Here is a 21,639-nt window from a genome sequence, read left to right on the forward strand (position 1 = left end):
GGTAAAAAAATACATTTTTAAAAACTATAAATGGGTAAAAATTTTCTTTTTAACAATTTTTGAAGAGTTTATGTTCAAAGAAGTATTTAAAATTAAAATAAATATTAAAAAAATCGGTAAATAATATCCATATAATAATACTATTTTCTTATATATCCATATAAATATAAACCATACTATTAGCCTGATAAATAATTTAAAGTAATGTTAATAATTTTGATTATATCATACATTATATAAATGCTAGTCCTTATTCCGTAAAAGTGAGAAGAAAAATATGTAATTATCAATGCGATTCGAATCTGTTGTTGGGAATCCACGAACGCAACACGAACCAAATATATAATTTTTAAACGCAATTCAAATGCGTCAATTATTCAGTATCACAAAAAAATTGAATTAAATGTTAAATTACATATGGGCTGTTGTCTTTTAACCAATAAAATTATTTCGTTGAATAATGCTGGAGTAGTGAGTACAGCGCTGAACTTCCGTCTAGGCAAACTGAGCAGCTGCCTAGGAGACTTTAACTTCCCGGGCCCGAGCCCCATGTAATGTACAAAAAAATATTAATATGTAAACATAATTTATATTTTCATTATAAGAATAATGAATGATATACCTATGTATAACAATTTCTTATTAAAATATGTTGAATAGATTGGTATAAAAATTAAAAACAGTTTTTATTAATATATTTTAAAAATCCCTACTTTTTAACTAATAGCTATCTTGGGACCCTGGGACCCTTAATTTCGACACTAGATGAGTATGAAAATAAAATTAAAAATAATTAGATCACTAACATCACATTATTAACCTAACCTAACCGAACAAAATGATAGGAGTATGCTTGGATGTAAAAATCATATTTGTTGCGAAATTTAAAACTGAAAGCTACATTTTAATTAACGATTGTAATAAATATAATATATTTTTATATTATTAAAAATATTAATATATTATATCTATTATATTAATTGTTATATTTATACTACATTGTTTTACTATAATTTATTTATTTAACAAATTACGTTTGATCAAATGCAATTTTTAACTTTTTCATGTTACAATAATAATAACTTCTTTTAGTTCAACGAAATCCACTTATTTTAAGTGAAGTATGATGCAAAAAAATTATATTATATACTAGTATCTAGTAGAACAGAACATAATATATACCTTGGCTAACACCCATTATTTATAAACACAATCAAGTATAAACCATTATATATTACCCACAATAGGAGACGATCTTATTGGGTAAACGTTCATAAAACAAATGTAAAGAACATGAACGACATGACGCGTCGTAGTAAAGATGCTGAAATTACGTACGAGTGTACATCGATGGATCCGGAAATAATTTTAAGGACGTTGGAAGTAAAAGTTACAACACACGTTGTAATAATAGATTTCTTGGTTCCGATTAATATAATGCATACGACGAAAGGATTGCGGTTTACTCTTTTTTTTTTTTCCTATTGGATAGGGAATGTTTTCAAGCGGATACCGAATATCCCGCGACAGCAGTCCTTGACTATCACCCGAAACGCCTTGACCGTCCTGAGTGCGGAGTCAAAACACACAGTAAGTTACGATTTCTCACTAGGCGTACTACACAGGTACAGGCGCAAGTAATGAATATATTGCAGTAAATGTTGTGCATGTGCGTGTGAATTTGTGTCCTATCGTTAATAACTAATTATAGCCACGAATAATTGAATTATTGTTATAATTATTTTATCGTCTCGACGATGGCGGAAATTAAATCGTCAAAAATAGACGCGGAAAATGCCGGAACCGAGTACAACTTATTCAGATCATCCTTAGCTCAAGTAAGTGATTTTATTTTCCGTCCAATCGCAAGACAATTTTATGCAATGAAAATAAATTTAAATCTCATCGTGTCATACATAAGTAATTTACTTAATTATTTAACACAAACGCGTGCTATATTTACTGTGATTTCATACATCCTAAAACGTGTCTATAGATTTTCAAAAATATACTTAGATATTACAAAGTACTATTTCAAAACATTATTCAAGTACTTATAAGCCCATACAAATTTTAGATTCTGAGCAGAGCGAGGAATGTAATGGTTTTACAATGATGTTTATTTCGTTTTCTTTTTTATTCTGTAAACACTTTTTCTCCCTCTAAACTTGATCAAAAGTATCAAGTGTAGCATCTTTTCTGAAGGGTAATGTTCTTGATCTGGTACTTTAAAGAGGTCATTTTTCGATTTTCGAAACGGTACTCGAAATAAAAACGGTTAAAAGAGAAAAACGTACGATTTCACGATTTTATAATATTAAATATTTACGGAGGACGTTTTTTACCAGAAAGGTTTTTATTTGTATTTTGGATTTTGTTCCTTATGGTTTAAAGTTTGGAAAATTGTAACCATTTTTGAGCTATTTATAGACATTTTAATTTTGGGAGTTTTTTTTATTGTAATTCGGTTAAAAACATTCGTAAAAACTTGAAATTTAGGTTATTATATTATTCTTACCTAGACATAGTTAAATTTTCAAAACATTTGAGCGACTTTTGAGCTTTTTCTTTTATTTTATATTTTTTTTCATTTTTATGTTATTTCCTAATTATAAATTATAATTATAATTATATAAATTACCTATTTATATAAATCGTTCTTAAGCTGTTCTTAAAACGTTTTATTTATCACCATAGAAACGAATAATATTCAATAAAAAAGATTCCCTTGTCCGCTGAGAATCGTTTTCTATCAAATTCAATCATTGTATTCAAATCGAATACAGTAAAATTACAATATCCTCTCCGAGTTTTTTTACACTTCAATAAATTTTCTATAATCAATTACAATACGATGTAACGTGAAAATATGTATATTATTTTATGCGTGAAATGGTATTATTAACTCAATTTTATCTTAACGAATATGTTGATGTTAATACTTTGGTACATATTAAATAATTATAACGTATTTTGTATATAATATTCTATATTGCGTACACTAATTAATAATATTTGGTAATATTTCAAAATAAATGGCACGATTATCATTAGTATATAGTACAGGCATCCGCGGTGTTAATATTTAACGCCGTTCATACAAATATAATTGTATTAATTTTAATAAACTTAATAGATTATTGGTAAAAATGTCTACTTCAATATTTAATATTCAACTGATTTTAACTTATTATAAATAATAACCTTTTAAAAAATGTACCTAATTATAATTAGTTTTGGTTTCGTAATCAGAGTTTAAATAAGACTTTTATTTGTAGTTGATTTTTGATATAAACAAAGTTATATGCAAGTACCTAATATATAAAATTTAAAATAAACGTTTCATAATAATTGAACTGATCTAATAATTTCATAAAAAATCGATTAAATTATGTACATGATTGAACATGATGTAAATTAATTACTTTTCAATCATTAACGTATGTTTAAATTTTAAATTTTGGTTTAAAAAATATTCTTGAAGATATCGATGTATTAAAATCAAATATCTACTATAATGTTTAACGATAAAAGAATTTTAAAAAAAATCAAAACTAAAAAAAAAATCAAATATCGAATCTGCAGTAATTAATTTTTTAAAATAATTTAAACTTTAGTGAAATAAGTAACGTAGTGTAATGCATTTTATAAACTAGTTAACTAGGCAACACAAATATCGCCCAGTGAAAATATTTTGACGCTTAGTTAATAGTATTGTAAAAGACTAAGCGAAACACAATTCAGTGTTCAAAGAAGATTTTATTTAAACCGTGTAAAACAAATAATTAGATACTGTTAAATATTTTATGTTCTTAATTATTTTAAGTATTGACTGTAAATAGCTTTGAAATCGAATTAATAAATTAATATCATAATAAAATTTTAATTTGTTATAGTTATATTATTATTGTTATTTATATAGTTCAGACTCATAGACACGAACTTGCTCTTTTATACTGTATAATGGACCCTAATGATCAAGCTCGTATAATTTATATACTATATTATGTTGTATTTATACAGTAGCGGTTATAAAGTTCTCCTCCCCCTAAGGAATTAGGTTTTTTTAAATAGTATAGTGCTAGCCCAACTACACCTATTTGCAAATTTTTGAACTTGTGATTTGATAACAAAATATTTTTCCGTTTTAACCACAGATAATATTTTATCATAATATTGTTTATTATCATATTATCGATGTTTACTTTTTCTACCAGGATTACGATTTATTTTTAATAATTATGCGAAGCGATCGTAAAATACTACAATCATACACTGACTATTTCAAGTAAAAAATGGTTCGTCGCACAGTAAAAATTTCATAAAAAATGCACTGATGTGGAGACAATATTTTTCTGGTTGCTGCTTCTATCTCACTCTGCTTATCTAAACTTTAGATACTCAAAATAAACTACACTAATTATATACTGATTTGCGATATTTAAACTATATGTTGATATTTTTAGGAAAATATTATTTTGTCGAATATGATATGAAAGCACATGCTGCCACGTAAATATCTAACTACACATAAAACTATTAAAATGATTATGACTAACATCGAATGAAATATTAATATTAAATGCTCATTTACAGTGGATATCTAATTGCGATGTCTCCTTTGAGATTCTATGTGTTAAATATTTATCAACCATTTAAAGATCTGAAATGGAACACGAATAAATAGAACTCTTATATTATATGTGTTGCAATATAGGTGATATTATTAGTACGATTAGTAAATCCTAGTTGAATAGTAAGGTGAATTTGTATTTGAAACATTATTGTTAAACAAATAATTACAATAAAAAAATTATAAAATATAACATTGTTTTGTAATAATAACTTTAATAACATAATATCTATAATAATTTTTTATCATTTTCGTTACATTACAATACCAGAAAGGTCTACATTGTCTATTCAAAAGTTTGTCAATTTGAGTTCGAAGTTCGATAAATGCCCTTGATCTTATTTCAACGTGTTATACCTTTGAACCGTGAAAATTCGGTAATACGGCAGTATTTTCGCGGTAGTGTTCAAATTCCTAAAGTTTAATGATTGAAGAACGTCATTGGAATAGAAAGCCGGAACAACAGATGTCAAGGATCTTTGATAGTAATAAGAATCTAGATTGACGTCGACCTCATGGTGCACATATGATATTTGAATGCCATTGATTTTTAATCATGTTAATTAATCGTTATGAGTACGCACGTCTCGGTAAAAAAAAATAAACGTGTACACAAATTGTATGTTTTAAAAATAAATATATCTTGTTCTACCAAACAAAATAATGCAAAAATTAAATATTATTTAAATTGCAATATTGGCTATTCGGCTCGGTACATTATGATTGATGACGTTACGCCAATTGTGGCAGTCATAAACCCGCAATAAGGTCATAATAAAAAATTAAAAAATGTTTTAATCGGTTTTTAAAGGACAAAACGATTACGTTTGCATCGATCAAATTATCAATAAGTATTACAGCTATTGTATGTGAGGCGTACTACAGCAAACTTGAATGCTGAGTATAGGAATCAGCGCGATAAAAAATCGCAGAAGAATTAAATGGAAAACGAGAGTTCAACCACGGAATCAATTGAAATGGACAATCATCCGTTAATTCGTTATCGATATCTTGGAATAGATTTTAAACACTTATTGTTTCAACCCACTTTCTCCAGTAGTAATTATTTTATTATACACATAAAAGATAACACAATATAAAAAACGTTTGTATTAGATACAATGGTTTTGACGATGAGAGGAACGGCTTTGTGTAACCTTCTAGGGTTTAAATCGCTCTGGGCAAATCTACAACAATATATAATTATATATTATTATTATGACCAAGGGCGCAATTTCAATAAAAAATCTGGAGGTGCTGAAGCCCTTCTATCTTTTTCGTGTTCCTTAATGGTTATAGACACCCGCTACTCATACAATTCAACAGTTAATAAAATATTTGGTAAATATTTGAAAATTTCTAAATTTAAATTGTTTGCTTTGATTTTATATTTTTACTGTGCATATAACGAATTACCCGTCTGTAAACATAAATGTTTCTTTCACAAAACTTTTAGATTCTAAGTGAAACGAAGAATATTATGGTTTTAAAATTATGTTTGTATTTTATTTTTTTAACACTTTTTCACATAAAAATACTGGTCCAAAAGTTTTTTCTATGAACTTTTTAGATTTTAAATTGGCATGTGGTGGTAATTTAGATAGATCATTTTTTTTAAGTCTTAATAATTTTTCTATGCGTGAGGAAAAAACTGTCCTGAAACGGTAAAAATGCGCTGTAAATAAGACTTTCACTTTTCAGATTTTAGTTATTTAGTCATTACCTTTTATTTTTTGCTTATCAAATCGATTAAACTTTCTTGAATAATTGTATCAGTAGAATCTTACGTACTTCACAGTATGCAAAGCGAAATTTCTTTGCGTGTGATCTTTCCACGTACCACAAGTTCAGGACCGCTACTATACCACGTGTATGATCAAGATAATTTTGTTATTAGCTAATTTAAATTTAGTCATCTTCCAGTAAAAAAACCTATCCAATTCGGCTGAAATTTGATTAATATTTTAATCTCTCATCCGTCCATATCAAGAGTCGGCAAGTAATTTACATTGAAGTCCTAAAGTTTATAATAATAAATCAATGAGGTCCAGTGAAAAAGATATTTTTCAAATGTTTATATTTTAAAAATAGTAGTATAAAAATAAAAATAATTATTTGGTTATTACAATTAATGCATATTAAAAATTACAATATTAAAAGTATGAAAATAAAAGTTGACAGGGTCCAAGAGTATTGCCCTCCGCGGTTCGGATTCGGACCGCGGTCCACCAGTTGCCGAACCCTGGTCCACATGGTATTCAAACACGAGTGACTAGACCTTATAACTGGATCTCGCATGTTTATTACAAACAAATATCTTTATAAATACTCATCATCAAAGAACTGGTAAATATGTATGATAATTGTTTTCACGCTAAATTAATAAACCACACAAAATATCTCATCCGCAATGTTTCCTCCTTTTATCTTCCTGGAAATATTAATTGTCGTCTAAAAATAAATTGATCTAGAGATTTGAAGCCTAAATGACTAAATAAACTAAATGCTATAATAATAAAAAAAGAAAAAATTATGAGACGTGAACAACTTTTCCCACAAATCATCCACGTGCTGTAAAATATATACTTGTAACTTACTTATTGTTCTAAGCAACAGATTATGTTTAAATTTAATAAAAAAAATTAATTTAATTATATATATAAAAATATATATTACATATTATAATACATTTTGAATGTTTTATGATTTTAAATTATAAGATATAATTTTTTTTGTGCATATTTTGATAGTTTTTTTTATTTTTAGCTAAAAATATGTATTTTAATTTTTTATGTATATTTTGATAGAATACATATTGAATGACTGTCATTTTTAGCGTATAAACATCCGAATACTACGAGTGAGCCATTATTATATAACATTATCATATACTTGCACAAATTATATGATTATTTCTCTGGATAAAAAATATATATATATAGAATAAACGAAATAAATAACTATACATATTCTGTGACGTATTCGCAGATTGGTACGATCGCCGTGCAGAATGTGATGATGTTGGGTTTCGGCATGTCGCTGGCTATACCGACGGTGGTCATCGGGTCACTGATGTCGGACGGTGTCAGCCGTGACATGACGCTGACGGAAACGGAAGCGTCCTGGTACGGTAGCGTGCTGCTGGTGTGCCATCCCACGGGTGGCTTGCTGTCCGGGCTCCTGCAGGAGCTCATCGGCCGGAAGTGGTGCCTGGCCGCGGTCAGCTTGCCGCAGCTGGTCGGCTGGTACGTGCTGTGGAGGGCGGAAAACGCGTTCGAGCTGTACGTGTCGTGCGTGGCACTAGGGCTGAGCATGGGCCTGAGCGAGGCACCCGTGTTGACGTACGTGGGCGAATCCGTCGAGCCCAGGCTTAGGGGCCCGCTGTCGTCTGTGTCCACGTTCACCATCATGCTGGGCTCGTTCATCGCGTACCTCATGTCCACCGTGATGCCCTGGCGAACGGTCGCCATGATCAACATGGCCGTGCCTGTTGTATCTTTCGCCGCCATCGTGCTCCTGGTAAGCATACAATATCATAATTGATCATACATCATAATACGTAAAATATTGTATAACTCGGTACACGATCGTCCAAGTTTGGACGAGTTCAATTATTTTTTCAATTCGTCGAGTTAGGTTAATCTAGACAAATGAAAGTTAAGTTTAAACCGTTTGTAGTTACTTCTCTTTTTTATTGACTCATAAAAGATGTAAAAGTTGGATAGGAAAAAAAAATAACTTAATTTGTTTAAATAAGTTAGGTACTTTTTTTAATTGAATATAACATGATGTTTGTATAATGCTATATTTACGTACGTTATATTTATTCTTATTGAAATCCAAGAATAATTAAACACTTGCTCAATAATTGATAATTATTATACGTAATGCCAATTAATTTTATTAAAACAGTAATTTAAATGTTATTTTTTAGAATTTAAAGTAGGGAATAATTAATTTAACGTATATATAAAATGAATTAAGTTATTATTAGTAGCTGCATATTATGAAAAAAAGAACTTAGAAGTTACTTTAAAACAAATTAGGTCGATAAATATCTTGGTTAAATGTAGTTTTATTTTAAATTTTTAACTCATTAATGTCAGTGTTTTAACCATGCTACAAATGCGTGGGAAAGTTTTGCTCGACAGAAACTATTATAAGCAAAATCGTGATTCTTAAACAAAAATATTTTCAAGATTATAATTTTACAAAAAGTTACGCGATTTTGAAAAATTTAAGCAAAATAATGAAATCGCATATTTAAACCCTATTAAATTTTGCAACTTTCGAAACGTAATTTTTTTTCAAATCTTTAAAATGACAGTTGAAAAAAATCATCGTGAAATTTTAATATTTATAATAAATTTGAAAGGTGACAAAGAAATATTCAAGGTAAAAATATCTAAATTTATTTGCGCGTAGACAAGTTACAAAAATAGTAATTATAGAAATCGTCCTACCATAGTGTATTCAGCTATCATTCTAATATCCGTGCGCACAAATCATTTCGATTACCTTCAGACAGGAAACGCACTAGTTCCGTAAATAATAATGATCGTCGCACTAGCCGAATTTTTGTCGTAAGCGCAGCCTGAAACGTATATTGTTATTACATTCTTTTTGTTAAGGTAAACATTTTTATATAGCCGTGACAGCAGTAGTTTCGTGCAGTGTTTAATTCAAAATTCTCGACATGAAGGACATGATGAATGATAGGGTTGATATTTTCTCAACAATTCCCGTAGATCTGATAAGTGTTTTTAAAACGCTGTATTGAAACATATCAATATACATTGCTTTCTCGTTGAAAACACTTTTTCTACCCGACGAGTCTAATTTGACCTCGCCCAACAACTAAACATTAGGTCGAATACTTGTTGGCGACACATCCAGTTTTTTATTAGCGTAGAGGAGTATATGGGATGTAGATCCTTCTTCTTTTTTTTCTGTTAAATTTTTTCAATTTTATAAATTATAATTCTACATTAATCTTTCATGAATATTTGAAAATGTTTAAAATATATAAAAAAGGTAAATATTCTATTACTACCGTATTTTTCTTAATGGAACTAAACGTTGTAACTAAAAATATGAAAATGTTGTTACTACAGTAATACTACAAAGTAAATATCTTTCCTGTCCCCAGGAAAAATCATAAGTAGATAACTGGATCCACATAAGTACATAAAGATAAAATAAGTATCCATAACCCTACTAGATTCGTCATCTCGACTGATGTATATGACTGATAAGTTATCAGTGATCATCCACTATATCGTTCAATCCTCGCGGTCTCTAGCTTCCGGCCAGTGGCGTAATTTGGAATTGGTTTTGGGGCGGGATTGGGATATAAATTTATACTATCATTCTAGTGGGGCTATGCCCCCCACACCCCCTTTAACCATTAAATCTCATATATCTCAATATTATATTAATTTATTATTATAAATTAAATGGTATTATGATGATTGTAAAAAATGTTAATTATTAATTATTAACTTTTTCTAACTTTGTACTTACAGGTTGTTCTACAGAAATCATTGATCTAATTCTTTGTTTTTCCTAAGAAAATATCCTTGTGTTATTGATTTTTAAATTTATAGATATGGGTATGCCATAATAATTACATAGAAATAAGAAATATATAAATGTATGAAGATTTAGATTATTTTAAAAAATAGGTCAACTTTATTACGATAAGTTTTTTGCTAGGTTGGTCTTAATCTGAATTACATTTAACAAGCTGTTTTTTTGATCAGTTTCTTTAAATTTTTTTGAAAAAAATAAATAAAAGCATTCGACTGCCTTTTCATTTTTAATTTAATAATTGAATATGTAATTTAGTAATATATTAAATTTACATTATCGCACAATAGACACACATCCAGAGTTAAAGAAAAAATAATATTATTTTATTACTCGTTTTATTATATATAATATAAATAATAATAGACATTGGTGTTGTACTATTGCTGATCGTTTACAATTTTATAATATTTCAAAATAGTTAATACCAGTGTTGCCAGTTATAATTTTTTTAAAAAGCTATGAGTACTATCACAAAAGGCCGGAAATCAGCTGAAAAAAAATCGATTAATAACAAACATATTAATGCAAAAATAAAAATATTAATACTATTAGAATTGTTGGCAATTTCCATTTTTTTATTTAGTAAAGCTATTAATCTTTTTATCATATTTTACAAGTAAATAATATTATTAGAACATTAAATATAATAAATAAAGATATTAAATAATCATAATTCATAGTTTATTACATTTTAATGTTCTAAGCAGTCCAACATTAAAATAACCAACAAGGAAATAAAATAATAAGTAATAAAAATAACAAAACAAAATTAATAGATAATACTTAAAAAATGTTAAAATAGCGAATTAAAGTCTTTTGAATCACGAATCTACAATCGTGAAATGAACTAAGATATACTAGTCCGAGGTGTAAAGTGATAACTAGATATGATAGATATTAAATAGATATGAATATAAATCCGATTCGTAGTTAACAACCACCACAGATAAATATAATTTGTTATAACAACCATAAATATGGTTTATCATATGGAATGATAACGAAAACGAAGGGAAAAACTCATGATATCAATGTCGTTGTGTAATATTATACTTATATACACAAACAATTAATTAAAATATATTATATATAACTTAAATCAGAATTAAGCTAGTTAAAAACAATTAATGGCTAGAAAAAATGCTAAGAGCAAGATTGTGTATTTTTTCAGTCAGATTGAAATGAAAAAGGATAGATTTGGACTGGTTAGTACCTTATACCACTGAATAAAATAATATAATGATACATTGTTTGTCGACGTTGTCGAAAGCAATTTCCTAGGAAAATAAACCAAGTAATGCTATAATGCTATAAATAGTCGAAAATAAGACCCAATATATATAGTTATTATAGTAATATGTCAACCACTGTACTCATTCCATTAATATTAATGATTATAATAAGAACTTTTAGATTATATAATAAATAATTGATAAATAACTAACATTAATATTTGTTTTAGTAAAAATTTCAATGTTTCACGTTTTTGTGAAATATTGCATGCTTTAAGCACTAAACAAGAATGGTAAATTGTAGATTTATCAGTGTTATATTTTAACTCTGAGCTATACAATTTTCTTGTCATATATTATAATTGTTGAACAATTGTAGTTTTATATTAGTAAAATAAAAAAAATATCAACTATGATAATATCCATGTATTCTTATGTCTTATCTTAAAATCTTTTAAAGCTTAGTGCTTGCGGAAATTTAATTATAATTATTCTAAAAAAAAAAAGCGTCTGGGGGGGATATATCCCCATATCCCCCCCAAAATTACGCCACTGCTTCCGGCTGACTGTAGTTGACCTCATCGATTAACTTATATAATTATGCTTCACACGTGTTACGTTCTATCACAGACGCCCGAATCACCAGTATGGCTGTTGTCCAGGAACCGGTTGTCCGAGGCGAAGAAGTCGCTGGCCTATCTGAGGGGGTGCGTAAGCCCTGACGACGTGGAAGATGAGTTTTCTGAACTGTCGATCTATGCGGGGTGCAACAAGTGCGTCGATCTCGAACAGTACGCGGACTGTGGAATGGACCAACGTCGTCTGTCGTACGTCAAGTACTTGCAGATCAAAACTAACGACGCGACCAACGGTAATAGCTGTTCGTCCAAAAAATATATACGTGAAGCCAGTGATAGTTTCAAGAGGCTTACCCGTGGATAAGGGGGATAACAACAATTTCCACCCCAGATATTGGATCAATGTGTTACATTTATGTACTATTATTACTCTTACAATACATTAAATATGTATGATCAGGGCCGGCCCAAGCAAAAATAGTACAGTAGGCAAAATCAAATTTTTCCGCCTCTAAAAAAAAATATAAGCTCTCATTTCAACTTAGCCCCTTCTCCTATTTTTTTATGTCACATATCCGCATAAAAATTTTTTTTATTTTTTATTTTATGTATAACATTATATGTAAAAAGACTTTAAAATGATTTATATAATTATTAAGCAAAATTCATCACTATCGCGATTATCAGAAATCGCAGAATTGTGGTTAAAATATTTTTGAAATAATTGAAAACGACGCCCAGCATAGGTCGTGATATTAAGCAGGACACCAAAACATTTTTATAACGTTAAACTATTCAAAAAATTATTGAAAACGATAACAGATAACATATCGGTAAACGTTAAACGATGAAACCGGATAACGGATAACATATCGGTAAACTATAAACGATTGAAAACGGATAACGGGTAACGAAACGGAATTGAAAAACGATTAAAATTAATATTGAATAACGTAACAAAAAACGATTAACGATTGAAACTTAAAAGAAATTGTCATGGAAAAATATTTCTATCAGTAAAATAGATTTGGAACATAGTTATTTTTGTAAAATTGACTTAAATTACTAGGTAATCTAAATAAAATAAATGTAAAAAGATGTTTAGAACAACAATATATTTATCAATTAATAAAGTATAAATAAGCATTACCAATTATAAATTTATTTATAAATATGCTTTGTGAAATTACGTCGGATATGGTGGGCGTAGAATCCTTATGGCCTGATATTAAGTAATATAATAACTTAAGACAAAATTATTTTATTATATAGGTAAGTGGTTTTCACGAACGAATTAATTTAAATATTTTTCTTATAAAATAGATAGATAGAACTGAACTAAAAAAAATGTATGAGTCAATTTTAAAAACGCCACTCCTACTAAAGTGCCGCTCTAGACAGGTGCCTAGCTCGCCTATACCTTTAACCGGCCCTGTGTATGATATGAATGAACATAGTAAAGATATCGTGTATGCATCCAATATCGTGATCATTTACCATCTCATCAGCATAGACATCTGCTCGTAATAGGTATTTCATTGTTTAACGAGTTTTCCGATTTATTAAAGATATCTGTATATTTATGTATAAACTCCCCCCTTCATAAGTGGGACATAAAGTCTGAACTGATCACTGCGCTATACCTAGATTTTTATTTTTAATAGTGTTCAACCCGTATTGGTCTACATTAAATGTTCTCTTCATGATTCTTTGTCTTACGATTTATCCTTTAAGTGTTTATACGAATCGACTCTTGCATCTTTGATTATTTGACTTATATAACTCATTTTTGGTCTTTCTCTTCCGCACTTCCCTTCTACCATACCTTCCAGTTTATGCTATAGAGTTATAAGTTATTATAAGTAGTAATTATTATTTGCGTAATATATACATTATAAAATTACTTAAATGGTTATCAACGGTTGGTTTTTATTATCAGTCGACATTGAAGCACTCACGGAACGGAATCAGATGGATAGCAGCGTACTGGACACGTTTAACAACTTTTGGCCGCCTGAACTTAACCGGCCGTTCCTGTTCATAATGATTTTCTTTTTTTTCTGGTCATTCGCCACATTCATACCGGCCAAACCGTACCTGATAGCCGTCTTCGAGGAAATAGGTTTGCCGTGCACCGCGCAATGGACACTGGTCAGTTGTTTGTATATTCTATAAAATATGTTACAGCCAATGGCATGCGCAGATATTTGGTACGGTGGGGGAATGTCATAAACCGGAATAACAAAATTGTATTATCCCTGATACGACTTATATCATAAGAAATGCTGTTTTCAAAAAATATGATTAAACGGTTGCAGTCAATTTGTACCAACATTGACTAAAAACATATACAACATGCGTAATTTACACCAACATTTTTGAAATGCGTTTGTAATTTACCCCAAAATAAGGATATGTAAATTTACACCACACTCAAGTAGTAAGAAATAGTAATTTTAATTTGTATCAAAATTAAAATCTATCATTTTTTCGATAGTATCTCGATAGTACCAATATAAATTTTCTATATATCGAGATATAAGAAGCTAATAACATAGAATTTTGGATTCTGATTCATTACTTAACTTACTCACATGGAGGTCTATACGGTACTACAGTATTGACCTCAAAACTATAATAATAGTCAATAACTTATGATAACAGTATAATAATTTCATTATTTTAGGCAAAAAATATAATTGTAAAATACATAATGTTATTAAATTATTAGTATACAATACAGATTTCGATAAAGAATGCCTATAATCATAATATAACTATAGTTTAGTTTTTATTTATAAAATAGCTGACCTTATACACAGATTGTTTTAGATTTATATAAAAGCTTATTGCTATGAATATAAAAAAAAGTTAGCCTATTAAAAAAATAATAGTAAAAAAAATGTATGTTGTATTTGATTTGCCAGATTTTTTGATAGCATTTTATGTTTCATGGTTAAATGAAAAAGGAAATAATTTGGAAATAATAATTTTTAATTAAAATAAAGTAAACTTAGGTATATATTAATTGTTATACTTAAATTTTTTGATACTTACACGTTTTTTGGATTTGTATGCAACTAATTTAATGAAATGCAGTTCTTGATATCTATTTATTATTATACTGGTCCAAAGCAACTTGAATTCGATTATAACTTCGACGACGTCGACGCGTTGACAAGGATATTGAGGAATAATCGAATATTATAATATCGAATATTCTATAATAGAACAAATAGATACTCATTTTTGTGAAAATTACAAATTCTACTTTTAACTATCTGCAGTAGTGCAAATTACATTTTGGTAAATTATAGTTTCAACGTGTTAAGACTAGAACTAACATTTAAAAACCATCGCGGTCAATCCTACCCAACGAGAGTTTTTAAAAAGATTAAAATAGAAATTCACCACGGTTTTCCATTTGTGTTTTTTTTCTATTCTAACATTAATTATCACCAAGTAAGTCACTAATTTTTAAACAAAAATTCGTACAAGTACAGTGTATAAGGTACGAGTACATGTATATTAATACGGGGGTATGGAATAACGGTTCTTGACGCGGGGTCGTCTTTCGACGTCACGAAACATCAAAACAATCTTAAGTATTTGTTTTTAAATTTAAACTGATCATCGGATAATCGTAACGTGTTGTTTGTGTTTTTTAGGTTTACACATCAATTTTAACCTTGATGGGAACACTCATGAACGTACTCACCGTATCCAAGTTTGGCAAACGACCTATAACATTGGTTTCGATGGCACTCAGTGCTTTTTCAATGCTCGGGATCGGAATGCACATGGTTTCTGTTACATACTTCTCGTTTTCGTGCACTTGGGTACCAATGGTATTGCTAAACACTTTATTTTTCTTCTCTGGGTACGGCGTATTTCCAATTCCTTGGATGTTGGTCAGTGAAATATATCCGACAAAGTAAGTTTATCAAATGAGTATAAAATATATATAAATTGTATGCATAGGTAACCTACAACAATAACAATTATTATAACATTACGTTTAAGCATGGCGAGTAAAAATGCCATATGTATTTTAATTAATTTAAAAAATAATATCTTTTACCGTTAACGGCCATATATTTATTCTTTCGATTCTACATTATAACATTTTAAAGACTAATTGAAGAATATTGAAAACAAACATTTTAATCTAAAAAAAGTCTTACGCTTGCAACCGTAAGACACATCAAATATATTATTTATTAATTTATTTATTATATTTATTTATTTATCTAATAAGTTTATACCGGGAAATCTGTCTTAATATCAAAAGTCTAAACGTTCGACAAGCCTAAAAAAGTACATCGACAACAAAATATGAAAAAAAATTACTTGCAAGAGCAAAGTACGATCTCTATTTTACAATGTTTTGTTTATGATTAATCGAGTGAATTTTAAAAATAACCATACCAGATTCCACCAATCGTATCGCGTATGATATGCTTCAATAAATCAAGGCTCAATGACGATGAAATTAAATTTATTATTACACATGATTAATCATATATGATCGGTTCTAGGGGTCGAGGCGTTGCAAGTGGATTGACGGCTGCGTTGGCGTTTTTGATGACGTTCATTCTGACTAAATCATTTTTGATATTGCAAGCATGGATCACCCTGCCTGGGTTGTTTATCGTCTACGGAGCAATAACTTTAGTCGGTACCCTTTATCTGTACGCGTGCATGCCCGAGACGGAAAACAAAACACTGCAGCAGATAGAAACGTTTTTCATCGGCGATTTAGGTGTTTTCGACAACTATCATGGCGGCTTAAACTGAAACGATATTCAGTCGGAAATGGACCACTGCGCTATGATATTCCTACGACTTTCTGTCCCAAACTCAACTCTGTCCACTAATTTATTTATATTTGTTCAAACGTATTTATTATTTATTGTTAAATTGAACACGATTAAATTATGTAATATATTGTGTACTAAAATATTTGGTACTGTCATTATTTAGTATTTAATAGTCTGCAAAAGAATACGTTATAAATGTCAACTAATATTGTCCGTGTATGTTTTACTCGTACAATTATATTTAGTTTTGAATTATGAAAATTCAGAAAAATATTTACGAAGTCATCATCATCAAAGTTGTGTCATTTCCGTTTTTTCTAGATTAGGTTAGTCGGCTCTTATTCAATGCTTGCTCGGTGGCTCATATTACCTAGTAGTACCTATTAACATGGGTGGGATGTCAAACCAGTCCAAAAATGGTTTGTACTTTGTACATAAGTACTCGTATAGTACACGTCTAATTTTTCTGATTTACAACATGTCAATGGCTTTATAAAAGATGCATTTATAATTTGGTGATTGGTCGACTAAATTATAAAACACATTATTTAAACGCATTGACCAATAAATTGTTTATTCTCAAATTTGAAATAACTCAATTAATAAAGAAAAACTAAAACTCAAAAGGATATAAATCTGAAATAGTTAAATTAAGTCGCAGTAACTTTATGGGAGAAAAATAAAAATAAATTTTATCTTGAGTGAATAAATAGTAAAAATAGTGGAAAGACCTTTAGTTACTAATGTTGATTACTAAACCATCAACAATCCTATAAAAACAAAGTAAAACATATCACCTTTTATGTAAATATAATTTATTCCAATACACTAGGTATAACATTCCTGTGTAGACAATTGATTCAAGTTGAAATACATGATTAATTAAATTATTAAAATATTATATCAAATATCGATTAAATTACTGAAATATAAGCAATTGTGTACAAGTAGTCGATAGATATAATACTACATATTATAGGTTAATACGAGTAGAATTATCTTTAATTATTTGAATTATATATATTTATGTTCTAAAATATATATAACTTGGTAAACAAATTCGAATAAATGATTTATAGGCTTGAATGTATTTTTTTATAATTACTTATTAAGGGAACGTATTATTTTATCTTTTATGAAAACATTATTCATCAAACATCAATCAGTTTACATTGGTTATTTTATACGTCACTACGACTGAGTGTTTATTAAAAATTATGAACGTGACGGCAACTGATATATATATGACGTATAACTTTTGTAGAAAAAATAATTTTATATTAATATTAACATAATATTTGTAAAATTCAAAATTATTTAGATTACAAAAATATTATTTTAGTTTTATTTCATTAGACATTTTAGTGATAATATTTCGACCATTAGCAAAATAATTTTTTAGGTAAATATACAAATTTAATATAATCTTATGTTTAATAATTTATTAAAAAGTATTAAAAGAAAAAACAAATCATTAAATTATTATTAACTTTTGTAATGTTGTTTATATGCTTATTCTTGAAATTCTATTATATTCAAATACCTCAGCATAACTTCGGTCAGAAATGGAACAAGACGATTTTTTATTTCTTAGGTAATGTCATTCTTTTTTAGAATCTTTTCATACCATACAATAATTTCTCGTTTACAAATTTTAATTTTAGGTAAAACTAACAACGAGGATTTAACACGCTTATTGATAGTTTTGACTGTATCCATTATACTCGAATTAAGGAAATACTTCAACAAAATATATTCCAACAAATTATATTATGTTTAAATATTTAGTTTTTAAAATAAATCTTGCAACCAACTAACCTAGATAAAAAAGCTTTAAATCTATATTAACCGAATATTTAATCTGAATTATTAAAGTATCTATAAACATAATCTAGTAGTTTCATTTTTTAGGACGAATACACAATTTTTATTTTCACCATTTTTTTAATACCTGTATGCATCTGTTTATTCTACCAACTCAGTAGTTTTTTTATTAAATTTTTTAATTATAGTTTTTTAATTATTCTTAATTTTTTAAACATTAACTTGAGTGTTTTTTCAAAGTAATTCAATAGTTTATTTTTTTTAAATAATTTATATTCTTTACACTTATTATTATTATTTTTATAAAATAAACTTAGACGTAGTAAAAAAAAATTGTATTTCTATAAATCTGAACAGGGAACTCTCTGAAGTTATTGAAAAATACTATGGCAACTTCAGAATTTAATACTATCCTAACAATTTAAAAATGTTATTATAGATAAAAATATTTTGGAAAAAAAACATTTAATGCATAAATCATGTACATAACTCGAATTACTAACTTCTTAAAGTTATTCAAAACATAAAAGTTTTTAGATATTCCAATTTTAAACTCAAATGCACAATTTTAAATTATAGTTAACAAAGTAATCACATTTAATAAATAAAATTTACAATTACTTCTTAATTATCAATAATTAAATGTATAAATTATAAATAAATTAACATCATTTTCAGGTTATCAAAACTAACATAACCAGTTCAGTTGAATGTATGTAAAGTAAATCGCACTGAGTCCATTGTACGCGTGCATATATAATTGCGTTTTGAAAACTATAGATAGGTCATTAAGCTAATCAATCAAAACTTATAACACATGCGCAGGCACACAAAATAACATTGATACGTCATTCAACGTGAAAAGCAAAATCAAATTATAAAAACAAACAAACAGAATTCCTGAAGTACTCGTGTTAAAGTCTAAAATCTATATGAATTCGCAGAAATGAAAAAAATTCCACGAAAACTAAACAAACATCTAACCAAAGGTTGTTGAATCGAGTATTACGAGACGTATTGTCATCAACTTCGAACCCTTCCACCACCACCCAATCACGAAAAAGTTTACGGCTAAGTTCACATTGACGTGCATACACGTGCCTGCTACAAAACAAGCGTATGTTCAGATGGCTGTGTGTTATTACATTATATTATTATATTATTATATTTAGTGAGCCGCAAGTTAGCTTAACTAAAAATATTAAAAAAATCACGTTTGATGCCCTTAGAAGAAATAATAGGTTAGGTTAGGTTAGTAATAGGTTATTTCGCGTACGAGCGTCGAACGTGAATGTTTTAATATTTTTAGTTAAGACATTATAGCGGAGGTGGCCAATTTGTGGGCCACGAGCCACTAGTGGCTCTTGTCATTGTCAGATGCGGCACACGTTTTATTAAGAAAGTTAAAATTAACTTATTATATTATTATTATTATGCATACTATTATTTTTTTTTTTTTTTTTTTTGTATTAAATCATGTAAAATAGTATAAAAAATATTATTTTTAATGATATTTGAAATTTTCATTTTATTATAAAATTAATTGTTCTTAAGATTTAATTTGTTAAAATTGTTATCATTTAAAAAAATTGAAGTTATATTATAAAAGTTTAGATTTGATTCTACACTTCCTCTCCCAAAGAGGTTTCTAAACACTGCAGGACCGTATTAGCACAAAAACACTGTGCCTTGAGAACAGAACCTACGATAGTGTTAATCCAGGCCTGCCTATTTAAATACCTAACATGTGTAATAGAACATATGCTTCATAGAACACAGGCAAATAAAACGAAATATTGAATATTTCTTTAATCGTATTGGTAGCATCGTATAACGACTATCGCATTTGTCGGATTCACCTACAAGGACACGGCATTAGAGTTTAGGTGTCTACTACCATATTTATACAATGTTTTTTTAAAAAAATATTGATTGAAAAGTACACAAAAGTAATTATTAAGGATAAATAAATAAATAAATAAATTAAATATAATAATTTAATTTAATTAATATAAATATAAATATTAAATATTCTTAAACCAATCGTAATGAAACGCACATGTCATCTGAACGATCCATATCATAACAGTATTCAAAATAACGCGCGTGTACACGCGGAAATAGATTCTTGTGTCGTAATCGTGCACGCATGCCATGTGAACTATATATAAGAAAACTGTATATTCAAGGCCGTCCCAATAGGGATGGTGGGTTGTAGAGGGTGGACCCCCCCACGGCATTTTAGTTGGGCACAGTTGTCACAATGCTTTATCCGATACATTGAGTCGGCAATTTTATAATATTTTAAGTATTTTAATCAGGGCACCAAAACGTTTTTATAACGTTATGAGTATAACGTTAAACTATTCAAAAAACGATTGAAATCGATAACAGATAACATATCGGTAAACAATAAACGATTAAAAACGTATAACGGAAAACAAAACAGAAACGAAAAACGATTAAAATTAATATTGAATAACGTAACAAAAAACGATTAACGTTTGAAACATAAAAGAAATTGTCATGGAAAAGTTTTAATTATAAATTCCTTAGAGCTAGACGAACAATAGAATATATATTTGGAGTACTATTAAGTAAATTGAGATTGTTTCATACTCCATTGATAATAAAACCGGATTTTGCAAACGTAATGAAAACTTGTTGTATTACTTATAATTTTTTACATCTGGGTGATGATTACAATTTTGGTGAACTATTAAATGGTAACAAATCTATTAGTCAATTACTTGGTTCATTCACAGGTATATACGTCATAGACGATTTTTCCTATTATTTTGTGGGCCATGTTATAGTACCATTTCAGTAAAAATGTATTTAATGTATTTTATATAAGTAAACAATATTTTTGATTATATTAGATAACCAAAATTACATGTTAACTACTTAATAATTTTTTAAAAATAAATTATAGCAGTATACCTCTTACATCCTTTTCG

The 21,639-nt window shown here is 28.3% G+C and overlaps 1 protein-coding gene across 2 annotated transcripts; it reads left to right on the top strand.

Moving 5' to 3' along the window:
* Window positions 1–1,546: 1,546 nt before the first annotated feature.
* On the top strand, window positions 1,547–16,980 carry LOC112687711 (facilitated trehalose transporter Tret1-like). 2 transcript variants are annotated; one of them, XM_025560587.1, is made up of 7 exons: window positions 1,751–1,838; window positions 6,808–6,979; window positions 7,622–8,152; window positions 12,088–12,328; window positions 13,975–14,186; window positions 15,704–15,969; window positions 16,574–16,980. In XM_025560587.1, exons 3-7 carry the CDS (start codon window positions 7,649–7,651, stop codon window positions 16,830–16,832), a joined length of 1,482 nt encoding a protein of 493 aa, XP_025416372.1. In that variant the 5' UTR covers window positions 1,751–1,838; window positions 6,808–6,979; window positions 7,622–7,648; the 3' UTR covers window positions 16,833–16,980. The 2 variants fall into 2 exon arrangements, with proteins under 2 accessions (XP_025416371.1, XP_025416372.1); XM_025560586.1 differs by lacking the exon at window positions 6,808–6,979 and having other exon boundaries at window positions 1,547–1,838.
* Window positions 16,981–21,639: the final 4,659 nt, after the last annotated feature.

The sequence above is a fragment of the Sipha flava genome, unplaced genomic scaffold, assembly GCF_003268045.1.
Source record: "Sipha flava isolate LNK unplaced genomic scaffold, YSA_version1 35a_pilon_pilon, whole genome shotgun sequence".
NCBI classification, from domain to species: Eukaryota; Metazoa; Arthropoda; class Insecta; order Hemiptera; family Aphididae; genus Sipha; species Sipha flava.

What these genes read in the sequence shown, in the direction of transcription:
- LOC112687711 (XM_025560586.1), top strand. Translation starts at nt 1,758, where the DNA reads ATGGCGGAAATTAAATCGTCAAAAATAGACGCGGAAAATGCCGGAACC. An exon ending in TCGCCGCCATCGTGCTCCTG is followed by an intron (nt 8,153 to 12,087) that starts GTAAGCATACAA and finishes GTTCTATCACAG; the next exon opens with ACGCCCGAATCACCAGTATG. An exon ending in AGTGAAATATATCCGACAAA is followed by an intron (nt 15,970 to 16,573) that starts GTAAGTTTATCA and finishes GATCGGTTCTAG; the next exon opens with GGGTCGAGGCGTTGCAAGTG.